The 14,787-nt window shown below is 43.8% G+C and overlaps 1 protein-coding gene across 1 annotated transcript in view; it reads right to left on the bottom strand.

Moving 5' to 3' along the window:
* Window positions 1–14,787, bottom strand: part of cecr2 (CECR2 histone acetyl-lysine reader) — a 32,461-nt gene that overhangs the window by 5,788 nt on the left and 11,886 nt on the right. The window contains exons 2-16 of the mRNA XM_084932776.1: window positions 12,332–12,426; window positions 10,138–10,321; window positions 9,463–9,590; window positions 9,204–9,287; window positions 8,741–8,808; window positions 8,468–8,628; window positions 5,296–5,385; window positions 4,826–4,985; window positions 3,830–3,959; window positions 3,688–3,725; window positions 2,794–2,885; window positions 2,521–2,647; window positions 1,451–1,821; window positions 1,190–1,336; window positions 283–1,072 (exon numbers count right to left, since the gene is read on the bottom strand). Coding sequence (XP_084788902.1) covers window positions 283–1,072; window positions 1,190–1,336; window positions 1,451–1,821; window positions 2,521–2,647; window positions 2,794–2,885; window positions 3,688–3,725; window positions 3,830–3,959; window positions 4,826–4,985; window positions 5,296–5,385; window positions 8,468–8,628; window positions 8,741–8,808; window positions 9,204–9,287; window positions 9,463–9,590; window positions 10,138–10,321; window positions 12,332–12,426 — 2,665 coding nt within the window. The remainder of the gene's footprint in view (window positions 1–282; window positions 1,073–1,189; window positions 1,337–1,450; window positions 1,822–2,520; window positions 2,648–2,793; window positions 2,886–3,687; window positions 3,726–3,829; window positions 3,960–4,825; window positions 4,986–5,295; window positions 5,386–8,467; window positions 8,629–8,740; window positions 8,809–9,203; window positions 9,288–9,462; window positions 9,591–10,137; window positions 10,322–12,331; window positions 12,427–14,787) is intronic.

Below are 14,787 nucleotides of genomic sequence, written 5' to 3' on the forward strand. Positions count from 1 at the left end.
TGTTCCATTTCTTTACAATTAGGTTATAGAAACATTTAAAGGCGTCCCCGTGAGGCTGAAATGATGACATGTAATCTCTTTTATATTTTCAAAGATATCAGCAAAAATGTAACCAAACTGATGAATATTCAATTTGCTGCTTACTGTGAGAAATAATTAAAGTCAAATTGTAAGAAGTACTTGACAGAAGATGGGGGCTGTGCCGATTAACAAATGAGACACTAGAGTCTAGTGCTCTATCACGCAGACTGGTGAAATACAGCAAGAGAAGGTCAGGTCTACCTTTGGGGTGCAAGTTTGTCTGCTGGGGAGGCTGTCTATCTGGGCCTTTGTCTCTAGCAGGATGCAGCAGCTGAACCTCAGGGGCAGGGGGAAGCTGTTGAGAGGGGTGAGCTGGGATGCTGCCAATTCTTGATGGGGGCCCAGGCTGCTGAAAGTGTGCTGTGTGCTGATGAGGGGCACCAGCAGGGGGTCCAGAAGAGGCTGACAGCTGCTGCAGGGCCAGCATCTCTGGGCTTTCCAGCATGGAAGCCAAGCGTGTCCTGCCGGAGGAGTCTGAGTGGGGCACAGTGGGACGTGCAGACATGAGCCCAGGGGAGCTGGCTGCTGCAGTCATTTGAAACTGGGCATTGGAAGGATGGTTGGGATATCCGGCAGCTTCTGGCCACGGTTTATGACCCACAGGTGGGGGGATTCCACCATAACTAAAGTTGCGCTGGTTCACCATGTTTGGGTCTTGAATAGACATGCCGCTGGGCCTCTCCTGCCCCTGTTGATTCATACCACTCCACATAGTAGGTAGTGGCATGCCAGCAGGTCTCAAGCCTGGGTAGTTGTGCTGAGGTGATCCTTCCGGGCCTGAGAACCTGTTCCCCATAGGATGCACAGTGTGGCCCTCTGGACGGTGGTGGGATGGGTAGATGCTGGCTTCAGGAGGAGCTCCAGGCTGTAGGGTCATGGGACGTGGTCCTAAGCATGGGCCATGAGTCGGACCCATGTACGAGTGCTGCTGGTTTGGATCTGGACCCACTGGATACCTAGGACCCATGTGGTGTGGCTCAATCATGCGTTGCTTGGAGGAAAAAAGGAAAATAAAATATGAAATATCTGGCTTTGTCTGTTATAACAGCATCAAGATGCATCATACACACAATTAGGTGGTTGGTTGTGTGTAATAGGTCAAGCATACCTGAATGTTAAAGTTGTGAGGCAACTGGTTTAAGTTGGGGTCTCCTTGTCTGGAAAAGTGAACCTGGTAGGCAAAGCGGGGATCCATGGCCATTCTTTGGGCATACATGTGTGGACCATGAGGCCCAGGGGGACCAGGCTGACGGAGCTGTTAAAATAAAGAATTTATTATATTTTTCCCCTCTTGCATTTCAAACAGGAATTAAGACTCCCAATAAATAAATATATTTAAAAAAAGGATTAAAGTCTTGTCTGTGGATACCTGTTGCCCTGGGTGGTATAACCCCCTAATATCTCCTTCCCGGATATGCTGCTGGCTTGGAGGCAAGCTGTGCGGGTGAGGGGGGCCGTTAGCCCAATGAGGATGCAGCCGTGCCAGCCTGGCATCCTCCTCTGAAGTTGCGCTACTTTTGCCCTTTTGTGAGCTTCGCTTACGTTGTACTTGCTCAGTAGCCCTGATCAAACTTTCAGGCCCGAAAGCTTTGCTGTTACGGTTGCGTTTTCTTTCCTTGCGCTCCTTGTCTTCTCGACTGATGTGGAACTCTTCGTCCGTGTCACCATCCTCAGACGGAAAATGTTTTAATAAGGCTCGGCTAAAACAACGCTCCAGAGACTCGGCCATGATAGTGTATTCTGAGGACAGAAAGACACCAACATCAGCGATTGTTTTGCGATAAAACCCCCGAGAACTTTTTTTTTTTTTTTTTTTACATAAACGCACATCTTCAGCAAAGTAGCAAACATACATCACATGTCTATAGCATCCACTCATATACTCAAAGAATAACGCTTCATTTACATGCACAGTCACTCCCACAAATAGCCACTCATGAAGTGACCATTAGGTGAGACACATACCAACAGAGCACAAAAATCCTGTCTTGTCCTGGCCCAGTGCTAACCAGCTGACCAAGTCAGAGGGCGTAAGTTTGACCCTTGCTCCTTCAACCCCTTCCCTCTACTCTTGCCCCACCCTGGGCCTCCTCACCACTCACCTCCCCCTATTCCCTGAGGAGAGTATTCAGTTGGATGGATGGCTCCAGACAGGGGGCTTAGGGGCTGGAATGTTTCTCTGGCACTGCAGGACTTGAATCCCCCAGAGCACTCGAGCACAACTCAATCACTCCTCATTAATCACTGTCAAGGCTGCCCCGGCCCCGGCCCCAACACAGTACTAAGACCGCCCCCCTTTCTTCTGCGATCTCTCCCACTCTCACCCCCTGCGTCTCAATGTACATATGAAATTCTTTTTTCAAAATACATCCATAATGCAACGGATTTTGATGCCTTTAACAAAGTTATTTAAAAAAAGGTTTAGAATGCTTAATTTACCGCTGTCTTCTCCATTGTACTCGACACAGTTTTCAAACATCAGCTTCACGTCAGAAACAAACTCCTCCTTAGCGACATACTCCCCGTTATTGAGCTTTTTCTCAATCGTGGATAGGTCCATAGGAGTCTGAAATGATTAGAACGACAATAAAAAATAAAGCAATTAAAATTATGAATCAATAAACTTTATATATGCATTAATGCACAAACCAGACTGATACAAACATGAAGCCAATGTCACACATTTGTAAAAACAACAACAGTATTCTGTACCTGGATGATCTCATGATAATTGGGAGCATAGGAGTCATCAACGGGCTCCAAGAAAGGCCAAGAATCTTTATGGGCTTTCAGGGCTTCAAGCACTGACGAACAGAGTAGAACAGACATTCATCCGAGTGATTGTAAATTTACATCAACAAGTTTTAAACCCAGCAACTGGATTTAGTATGGAAAGGGAAGACGTAAGATTTTTGGAAATAATGTCACAGACCCCGACATTGGTTCTAAAAACAAAAATAAATATCAACCAACGGTATCACTAAACTCGTATACAGTTTGTGGTTTATTCCTGCGTGTTTGGATGCACGTTTGCCATTACAATGGTGTGTTATGACGAGGAGTAAAAAGCATGAAACATGTAAGACGAACCACAATTAATACCTTAAAACTGCCAGCATTTGAAGTGGATAACATTAATTATTGTGTAGCAGTGTTGTTTTTCTGTTGAGGATATGCTGCTGCTAAATCTAAGGCCCTGGTATTCCTACAAAGACTAAAACTGCTAAGGTACAGTTAAAGAGCACAGCTTAATCCCCGCAGGCATCACCTCAAATCCACTGATAAAGCTCCAGTGTCAGACACCACCAAAGAGATTTTGCGTCTTTGCCCTGATGGGTCAGAGCCATTCTCTTTACACAAAGACCAGCTGTTACTTGTGTGTTGCTTTGAGTAACAGTTCCACTTCATTGTCAACTAAGGAAAAGAAACTGCTGGTCTTACTTTCTGCAATAGCTGGTTCTTCTTTTTACATACTTTCTATAAGCAGCCAACTTCTGCTTCCCGTTTACACTACCACACATCTGCCCAGATGACGTGAATTGTCACGTGACAGGTACATGCATGTAAACATAGCAACAGGTAATAATAATAATTCTGCAGGCATACCTTTATAAAGAGCAGTGTAGTCATCATCAATTTCATAGCTGAAATGTTGAACATACGGCATGTTAGACGGGCTAAAATAATAGCAATCATGAGTCGCTAAAGCAGATAGTGAATCTGAAACTAAATGTGAACAACTTCCTACAATTCTTTATTCTTGCGTGTTCTCTGGACGGGAGAGGACGGCTCCAGATTCAGGAGTTCAGGTGGTAGATCTTTTCCTTGAGACAGCAGCCAGGCCTTTTCTTCTCGCATCTTCCGCCTTTTTGCACGCTCTAACGGAAAATCGTGAACACGGGGGGCAATTCAAATCACAAATAATGAAAAACGCCAGTCTCACAGTGCAGGTAAACAATGTTTGATTGCTTATTCAGACCCTACAGTTACAGTATAAATTGATGTCCATTGAGACTCTCGGGAGCATTGATGAAAACCAGGCCTCAGATGTGACACGCAGCAGCTCAGATAAGTGAAGGAGAACGATTCATCGGCCATCTTTTCTTAGGCCAAGTTGATCAAAAGAGCAGAACAGAGCACAGAGAGTGCATATGCATAACCGCTTTATCTTTCAACATGAAAGGCACAGAGGCCTGGCAGCCCCCCTGCCGTTTGGATTAAAGATGTTTGAAGGAGGATTCCACATATGCAATACACAGAGTGTAGGCCAGGTCCTGCTGTTCATCTATAATACAATAATGAGGCTCCTCTACTGAAGCACAATCAGCAGTTCATTAACCCTTGACAGATGACATCAGAGAAGAAGAGGAGTGATCCTGTGATTAAAGGCCCTGAGCATTCCCTTTCACAGTGTCTGTGTACTATACATAAATCTCAAGGCTTCAAATGCTGCTATGCTACTGCAGATTTTTCAGCTGGTGAGAGCCAAAGCACGGCAAAGAAGATGTGAAAGCCTGTGTGGGGAGTGCCCTTCATGATACATTCTGCCCTTGACAGAGCCTCCTACCTGCTGCTGATACATGACTGATGAGAGGATGTGAACTTACTGCTGCTTCTTAATGTCTTACAACTTTCTGCATATACTAAAATTCTTGGAAAGATAGATTTTTCAAACTTCTTTTAAACACAAACAACATCTTGTTGTGTGCTACTTGTGTTCCATCTATTTCAGTAACCATCTTACCCTCCACAGCTTTGATCTTCTCTAGCTTCTCTCTCTGCCGTTCTTCCTGCAGAAGCCTTTCCTCTTCTCGTCTCTGCTCGGCCAGCAGGACCTGCCTGTCCAGCTCTTCATCTTTTTTCTTCTCCTCCTCCTCCTCCTCCATTCCGGCCTTGAGATTGTCCTGGATGCACACACCCACAAAGTCTATTAGTCTACTCTTCTCTCACACCAGGAAAGCTAGATGTATAGAAAACTACACGTTTCTGTACATAAAAGGCAGAAACAATCAGGCCCTAAACCAACATATACAGCAGAGAGAATAAATGTACACAGTACGTGTACAAACATGTACTGTACTGGAATGTCTTGCACTAAAAACCAGATAAGTGGATGACATCCCCGTTGTATTGCTAAATAAATCGGCACAGCTTATTCTGACATTTTTAGGTGTGTAACACTACCTAAAAAGCATAGCACAGACAAACACTCACCCTCTCCTCATGTTTTATGTGATTTTGAGAGAACCGCTGGGAAACGCGAACTGGGTTTGGGTCCAGCAGCTTCTGCTTCTGCTCTCGCTCCTGAAATAAAAGAAATGTAGTTTGGTTCTGCTCCTCATGCCTCTTATGACACACTCGTGAATTGGAAACTGTTGTGTCTGTAATGCTTTCTCATCCACAAATGCAACTTTCTTTTAAAACATCACATACGGTTTGTGTAATTCATTTTGTCTAAAGCCAACACACTGACAGACACTCTGGTGTTGCGGTGCAGCAGTGACTATAGCGAAGTCATTGATTTATTTCTCCCATCCCCCAAGTGACTCTCTCACCTTTGCTCCCTAGTCTTCCATCTCTGCTTGGGGCCAAAAGAAGGCTGCATCAAAAATTAACATACTTGCACCAAAAAAATAAATCACAACCTGTGTGATATTGTTAGCTTGTGGTAGTGTACAATCTGTTCTACAATAGCCTATCTGGCAACTTTTGAGCAGGGAACTTGATCCAAAATATACAGTACAGAGCGTGGAGGGTTAATGAGCGCTGACGTGTCAGAGAACCAGTTAGAGCAAACAGAAAAGGAAGGAAACACCAGCCAACACAGAGCGCCAAGTGGTTTCTGAAATCCTGTCTATATCAGGGACTGTCCCCTGCAGCTTAGGTCAGAGTACATCCAGGATGTAGGACTGTTAAGGGTTGCCACCCTGGCACAGGTAACACCTTGCTAAATAACAAGTAGAGAGTCCTAAATATGCATTTGCCGCTATATAAACAAAGTCAGTCAGACTGTCTGTGCATGCAGGTAGGGAAGCAAACAAATGAGGAAGGAGCCCACTGCGGAGAAGATTAAAATGAAAAAATACTGTTAAAGGAGACCGATGTTTATAACCTAACGTGCTTTCTAAAACCATAGAGTCACTTTCCAACAGGGGAACTCTAGATAATGTTTTCAAACACCATCTTTTCATAAAAAATGAAAATAAGATCATGTCTGCCGTTGTCTCAAGCGGTCCATCGTGACACGTACCTATCAACGGGCAACAGTCCACTTTAGACATGCTCTTACTGGAAAAGATTCACCTGATGTGAGCAAGGAAGCAGCGCAAGCCCACGTGGTCACTATGAATCAATGGGACAATTAGCTGTGGAACTATCACATGGGCGCAATCAGAAAGCACACCGACTCTGTATCAGGGAGCTGGCAGGCTACAGACGTCTTACATCCAATCACACTGAACAATTGGGTTCTCACATTTGCCCCCGCCTGGTGATGTGTAGAAAAGTTCAGGGCGGCAGTCCACATGTGCTCATGAGCCCCCGCGCCACCTCTGTCTCGTCTCAGTGGGAAACACTGACATCTCCCCAGGCTTCACAATTCTTCCCCGTATTACCGCAAGTCCATCATCCAACACGCACACACATGATCGAGTGCCTCTGGTGTCACCACTTAGAGAGGTCGACAGAATCCTGCAGCACAGCAAAGCTGTCACTCAAGAATCTCCATTCTGCCCCAAGGTGAGCTCCTGCCAGCTGTCAGTGCCCCGTGAAATGGCTGATGACAGCAGACTGAGACATGTGGAAGATTTGGGAGAATATACACACTATATCTGACACTCATGTGAACACCGAGATATTTATAGCCACACATCAGGCACTAACACATACTTGGAGAGAGAGCAAGACAAGCAAGCACAGGTTAAGCCAACAATCCTACAAAATGACCATGCAAAACCGATCACAGTGCAGGCTGCAAACTACATGTACGTACTGCATGCAGCCTTGTAGAAGCTGTATATCACACAGACACTTTCCCCTTTGCTGTTATTTCAAAGTGCAAACAAGTATTTACAAAACTTTTTCATTTCATAGCACAGATTACCAAACAGAAAAAGTATACATGTACTATTTCTGAAAAGATTTAATTTCTGGTTTTCTAATATAAATTTGGTCTATGCAGCAAATCAAGCACAGAATCTATACACCATCACAGCAGCAGTGTAATTAATATAATTACCAAGCACAGCATCCTAATGTGATCCTGCTGTGTGATCTATATTATAAATAAGAAGCTCACTATGGGAATGTGCATTCCTTTAATTGAATCTGTTATTTGAGCAAATTTAAATTAACCAGTTTTCACCCCACACTGTGATCGCGTTTGGCAGAGAGCCATCTCTTCAAGTCCAGAGTGCTGCGGCGCAGAGGAAACACAAACACCAACAAGCCAAAAACACCTATTCCAGCTCTACTTATATTATGTAGTGAAGCTATAGACAGACTTTGAATGCCATAGAAATGTGCGCACAAGTAGAACAGCAGAGGGTGTGACTGATGAACGACTCAACCAAATTCATTCATTCATAACCATTTGCAATTACCGAGTGACCTCTCGGCTGACATTAACCTGCCTTCAGGATTCTTGACTTCAATGCTGACGACGGCAGAAAAAGGATCGTTCCTATAGCAACAGCCACTGCTGGTTATACATCACTGGAGTAGACAGCATCCACTGATCTTTATGCAATCAGGTGGGATCAAAACAGGAACCTAGGTTTTCTCGACTAGCTGTAGCCATCAGTGACTCAAATTAATTCCTTTGCAAAGTAAAGAAAGCAGTGCTGGCTTAGACATGCTGGAGCAGAGTGTGCATATCATCTCCCATTAAAGCACTCAACACCAATTATACCTTAACCGACATATGACCAATCCCAAAAAGCTGACTAGGGACCAGCTTTCCTTGACTCCACCTATTGTGTAGCACAGTCGAGAGGTCCTACAAACAACTATTGTAAGACAGCCAGAAGATAAAAGCAGCTGAACTGAGATGAAGGAATATCAGTAATCTTAAAACCCGAGATTAGATTAAGGAAACAGGAAGAAAGAAAAGAAGACAACAGTCAAGTGTACATTAATAAAATTCAATTTGCATATTCAAATGTCATCACTGTCACATTTGGGATGTCTCATTTAGCTGTTTATGAGCAGGTATTTCATCAAAATCGCCCTGGTGCTTGCGACTTGTCACACAAACGAGGACAAATTAAAGTCTGTGTATAATCGCTTTCATATTAACGAATCTACAGCCTATCAAAAACAGAGGACGCATAGAAGGCGTTGTATACTGGTGTAATGGAGACTGATGGTAGTGTCTCTGGTGTCTGACCTTGTGCTCAATCATGTTGCTGATCTCAGGCAGGAAGTTTTGGCTAATGACACGGTAGAGGTGGCGATCCTGTGGGGAGGTTTTGTCCTTGATGCTTTCTGCCAGACTGAGCCACTGCTCCTCTGTATCACACACCAGGGACCAAGCGCCTCGCTTACGGCCTGCACAGGAAAGAAAGGAAAAACAGACATCGGACCACTGATTCTAGGGGAAAATGCAAACACAAAGGGAGAAAAAAATGTTGTCGGGATATAAACCACAAAGTTTCTTTACCTGTGGTTGGGGGAAGATCTTCCAATTCGTGTTCCGTCTTCACCTCTGGCACATCACTTTCCACCTCACTATAAGAAATATAAAGCCATGAAGTCCCTAAAAAAATGGCATGCTTAAAAGCAACTCTGGTATAAGAGCTGATCCTCCACAACTACTTTTTGGAATTAATTAAAATTCCTCGCTACACACATGGTGAGAATATGGTTAGAGAGAGTGCGCTCAAGAAATACTCCATTAATCATTTATTACATTTTGGGTCCAGCAGTAGGATAAAGGTCAAGTCAACAACTGACTGAGAGCAAAGGACATGAAGACCCAGATCATCAAAACCTGGGCGAGTATCGTTTTCACACGGGAAACAGAAGAGCTCATCTGCACAGCACATGCCCAAATCTAAACGTCTGTGTCTGCGTCACCCTGTTAGTACTGACAGCAAAGTTTTTCTGGTTTTTGTTTTTTTTACCTTGGTGAATCTTCCAGCTTTCTCTTCTTTGGTGGTCTTCCACGTTTCTTTTTCTCTGGTAATGTTAGTTCTGTTGTTTCATCACTAGGGGAAAAAAAAATAGCAAAGGTTAAAAGTACAGCTTAGGTAGGAATAAAAGAAGTAAATTAACCCTTAAGAGGACTCTAAACAAGTGGTAAAATTTTATTTCAACTGAACACTTCAACATTCAGCTAAGTGCAGATGATTCATTCGTGGTTGACAGAAAAAGAAGCATTACCTGTGTTTTCCTACTTTCTTTGTCACTGGCTCTTCTTTGTACATGCGAGTGCCGTAAAAGTACCAGTAGAGGGCTCCATTTCCATCCTGCCCCAGGGGTTCCACCCTCAGGCTGTCTGCATCCAGGCCCTGGAGGTGGTGGGGGTGGGGATATAACATTTCTTAAATAATATGTAGTGTGTCATCAGAGGGTGATGTCATTTTAGCTCTTTGATCGTACAGAGTCGTGAATCATGTGCTGACAATAAGTACTTTCGGTATCTTGTTAAGAGTGTTCATGAATTATAGCAGTTTACAGTTTAAAAATTAGAAACCGATTGACAGTATAGGGGTAAAGCCTCAGATTGTGATAACTCCACCTTAGTTTATGGCAGTAAATATACTTTTAAAGAACAGTAAAACTAAGATCTTGCACTCTTAGGCCAAAGTAAAATGAGGCAGCTGCTCAGTGACAAATATATCGGACAATGCTTTAAAGCTGAACAGCTGGGTGAACGAAATCATTCATCATGTTGTCAAAAAAGCAAACTTTAACAGTACACATGTACACAACTTGGCAGCATTAATGGAGCATGGAACCTTTTATGTACAATTACTGACTCAATACTGAGTGAATGTTTAACTCTTTAATAAATTGTGAATACATTATTATGATCACATGTATTCTTTTAGTCACCTTAAGCAGGTCAAAGACATCAGCAGCATCCAGACGGTAATCACACAGCCGGTGCAGCAGTTCCACCTGAGTGCGAGGGGGTAAACTCTCAAAGGGCCCCTCTCGAAGTGGGTTGGGTTTCCCCTCTTCCAGCTCCCAGCGGTAGCTGATGATGTCGTCCAGGTAACTGCTAAATGCCTGGGGGCTAAACAGTAGAGCGGTCTTACTCATCATCTCTGCCTTTTCTGTGCCGTATTCATTTTTAGATGTCACTCTACTGGGTTAGCTACACCTCAAGTAAATTTCTCCTTTTACGCATCTTAATCATGAAAGATTATTAAATCAGAATTAAGCACTAGCTGCATGTCAAAAATAACAATCCAACACAGGGCTTCACTTTTGTACTGAGATTTCTATGAATGGCTAGATTCAACCAATTCAGTTGCAAATCTTGGTACTGTAAACCCAACGCAGCATGCTTCAGTACAAACTAGCATCGCTTTCTAGGAAACAGGCAAGGTTCATACTATCATACAGGCTGGAAAAAGAGAGGAGGTGGGGCTGGTTTAAAAAAGAAGAAGAAAAGGACTAGTTTCTTTGAAGGGGAGTTGTGTTGTATCTATGAGTGAAAACTGGTAAATAAATGTTGGTTCCGGTTCAGGTCTAGCCGATTAATCTGTACCGTTCAGTTCCAGCTCACATGAACAGAACAAGAGCTTGGGGCAAGGGTGAGCATCTATGGAACAGCACAGAGAAAGAGGGAGAGGAAAAAAAAAAGGCTTATCTTGAAAGAGCAGCGTGCACTTTTCACACAGCTGCAGGCTCGCCCCTCCTCACTACTACCCCATCTCTCTCCTCCTTTCTGTCCTTCGTTTTCTCCGACATCCTCCCTCCCTTCTTTCCCCCGCTCCGGCAGAGCGTTTAACGCGTGCGGATGAAAAGGGCAGCTCTGTGAAAGGCCAGGGCTGAGCAGCCACCCCCAGGATGCCAGAGCCTGTCCAGTCCAATAAAGCAGGCTGTCCTCTTGTTACCGGCTGCCTGGCTGGAAAAACTGGATCACTCCTGCTCTGTGCTTATCACTTTACTGTACCACTATGCTACTCTATAACGATGGGTTAGATTAACAGGCGTATCGAAGGGGAAGCCCCATGGGAGGTAGAAAACATTTACGGATTTGAATAACAGCCTCTGCTTCGCGTTCACTTTCTCCCACCACTTGATAGAAAAGTTTCTGTGGCTGTGCCGTTTTCGGATCCCCGCGGTAGTAAACATGATGTCACCATACCACCTATCACTACTTTCAGCACTCCTTATGGTGACTAAGTTCTGACTCCTCAGTGAGTTATTGCGCTCGTGACTCAGACTTCCTATGAAGCTTCCTGGGTAGTATGACTAATTTGAAGAAGATGGAAAGACAAGTTTTATCTTGACACATTTAAGTAAAAATGGTAATTCTTTTCCATTGTGCCTCTGCTTCATTAAAAAAACAAAACAAAAAAAAACACTAAATTTGAATTCCAACTTCCACCACTACTTAGACCTACAGTCACAGCTACGAAGTAAATTTCCCACGTCACTTGGTGCAGTTTTAAGCAGCAGGAAGATGTGAATGTTCCTGCTTATATTCACCTATTTATTATCTTTCAGAACAAATGTAACTAAAAATATTAAACATACTATAAGAAAGCCAAACATCAGCCATCTACACAGTGCCTCATTTAACACGTTCAATTATGTAAAAGTAGCTAAAGTTGGACATGGTCCTATACTCAAGACTCCATGATTAGGAGAGGAAAACTGGGCTTAAAATTAAATGTTAATGTTCTTACCCTCATTGTTTAGAAAACTGTAATAAGTTTTGCTTTATTTCTAAAATGTGAAAAGATTTAAGGGGACCTCCTTACTGTACTGGACAGCGATCTCAGCTCTGAAATGTGCACACCTCTATCTGCAACAAGTCAACTTGTTGCATTTTTATTATGTCCAAATAAACTTTGGTTCAACCCTGGGTTTCTATCATGAATCAAAACTTTTTCTGTCGTCCCCTTCAGACACGTGTTTCTTGCCAAAAGTGACCTACATCCCGATGCCAGCAGTGTTACGCATCCCACGTCTGAAAACGGCTTATGTGTTACAGGTGGTGTTACACAAGCAGACCTGATGTGACCTGGCAGCGTTTGCTATATGTCAGGTTCTTTTTCTATTCTTTACTTACCTGATGTCAGTGCGCTGGTAGCATCCCTGCAACAGACAGGCAACGAGATCCCCAAGGAAATCCAAGTCCTGTTCTGACAGGGCTTTCTCCAGCTCCTGGACACAGAGGACACAGTCAATTAACATGTGAAGAAACTACAAGCACTTAGCAAGCGATAACTGTGCAAAAATGCCGATTTGCGCAATAATGGAAGCAGAGAAATGCATCTCGCAAATGAAAACCATCTAAAAAAAAAAAAAAAAAAAAAAAGAGTATTGTGACTGGGAAATAAACAGGTGGTTTTCTGTGTGTTTAGACTGTTGGCCACTATAAAGGAAATGGTATGTGATCAAAATGGAGAAACTGCTGGGATAAGTGTAAGGTAAGCTGGCAGATTTCAGTGGGAGGTATAACAGCTAGAGCTCGCATCCTGTCTCATTAAGGCGTCTTGGTTTGCTGGTGCTTGTTGGGCTGTAGCTGAGGTTCAAGTTCAGTCATGACCCCTCTCCTGCCTGGCATTGTGTTATAGTCATTTAGGTTTTATGAAGCGGCAATAACCGGCAGAGCAAAATCTCAAAGATCTGAAAGCACCAAGAAAGGACAGCAGGCAGCAGAGACCGAGCGCTACAGCACAGACATGCCCCTTCTTCTCCTCTGCTGATCAACCAAGACACTGGACACCACACAGCTTCCCAGCATGCACAGCTCTCCTTGATCACACCCAAGGACTCTGAAGTTGAGCCAGAGGGAAGAGAAGGAAATGCAAATGAACAGTGTTCCATCAACCTAGTGTCTGTTTCATTTAAAAGCACCCTCCCGCAGGATACAGAGCAAACTCTTCAAAGCTCATACAGACGGCTTGCAGCTAACCACTCCCACCCCTAATAACCATTGCTTTCACACCAACAACTTCTGTTGTTGGTGTCACTCTTGCCTCTCTTTCACAAGTACTTCTGCACCTGTAGTACTTGTGAAAGTCCTATAAATGCTGATCGGTTCTCTCGGGTTTAACCATCAATTACTTAAGGTCCTTAAAGGTCAGTGTACACACCGCTGTGGAAATGACAGAAGCCGGTACACAACAAGTTGGCTCAATGAAAAAACAAAAAGAAGAGAGCCAAAAACAAGGTTGTGAAAGAAATTGAAAAACAGGATAAGATCAACGTTTCTGCTCGAGGTCAGGAACGTAAAGAGCATGAAGGAAAAACGAAAGAAAAAATGCAAACCAGGAGGGCGAGTTTCATAAGAGCGGATAAGAATCACGTCTCATGATTGAAAAGAACAGCTCATTATGTTTACAAGTGCACTGAGGCTATTTTAAAAGCCTAAAGATTGACATGGTCACAGTGACCACAGTCAGACTGTAATGGATTTTAGGTGTACGGCTTAAACTGTAGGCTTTACGAGTGTGTGACTGCCAGGAGCAAATCAAAGTCTATTTTAAGTTCTGAAGTAGCCAGACACGTAAGATTTACCGACCACAACTCTTGCCTTGTTGTGGTTAAAAACGAGGCACAATTTCTTGTCAAGGCCAGTGCATACCAATAATTGGGTGATCATTACCAACCGTTTTAAATACTACAGAATTGCATTTGTATTTGTACAGCATTTTTGACAAGTTTAATAAATCTCCTGGTTCTGCAGCACATGCTACAAGACCAGGAGTAACAGTGATAGACAAACTCTCACAGTAATGTAAGCAAGACTGCATTTAAGGACATTATTTTGCCACTTTGCGTCGAGTCATGAAAATCTGGTTGGAATACCTTCCTAAACGGCAGTATTGTGTACTGTATATCAAGTATAGATAAGGTAGACCGAGGTTTAACAATAGAGACTCCTTAAAGTTCTTAACATGTGCTCAGGCTAGCTCACTCGTCATGGGGTGGTCACATATGGAGAAGAGCTCTTTCGTAGCCGCGAGCTAACTCTGGATACAAAGACACACGTGGGCGTTTTTGTCTGTAAGCGCATGTGCATAGGACGCAGTGAGATCCTGTGTCATGCTCTCTTCCACTTCCAGGTCCCCTGTCAGGCAGCCTCTGGGCCAAAGTGAGCACATCCATCACAGACAAACTGCACTTTGATCACACTTTGAAAAAAGCCGGGGCCAAGGCTGGGGAAAGAGTTCAGAGTTGAGTACAGAACAGCAAGTGGAGGGCTCGCTGCAGCCCACTGGATGAACAACTCTTCCCTAACTTTGAAGTGCCACACAGTCTGTCAGATGGCAAAGGGAGGGGAAATTACTGGGGTCTATTTGCTCTTTCTTCTGTCACCCATCCATTGGCCAATCCCTCTGTGGCCTGTTGCTAACAAACAGTTAGCACGATAAAGGACTGCAAGGGACACCGCTGCAGCTGGAAGCGTCCTGTGGGAACCTTTTGCCTCGATAAGCACATGCACACACGCAACGCAGCACCCAAACTAACTCACTGCACTGACACTACAGACAAAAAACACACCAATGAAAATTCATT

Source organism: Perissodus microlepis, chromosome 7 (genome assembly GCF_051167445.1).
Source record: "Perissodus microlepis isolate ML-2025 ecotype Zambia chromosome 7, ASM5116744v1, whole genome shotgun sequence".
NCBI classification, from domain to species: domain Eukaryota; kingdom Metazoa; phylum Chordata; class Actinopteri; order Cichliformes; family Cichlidae; genus Perissodus; species Perissodus microlepis.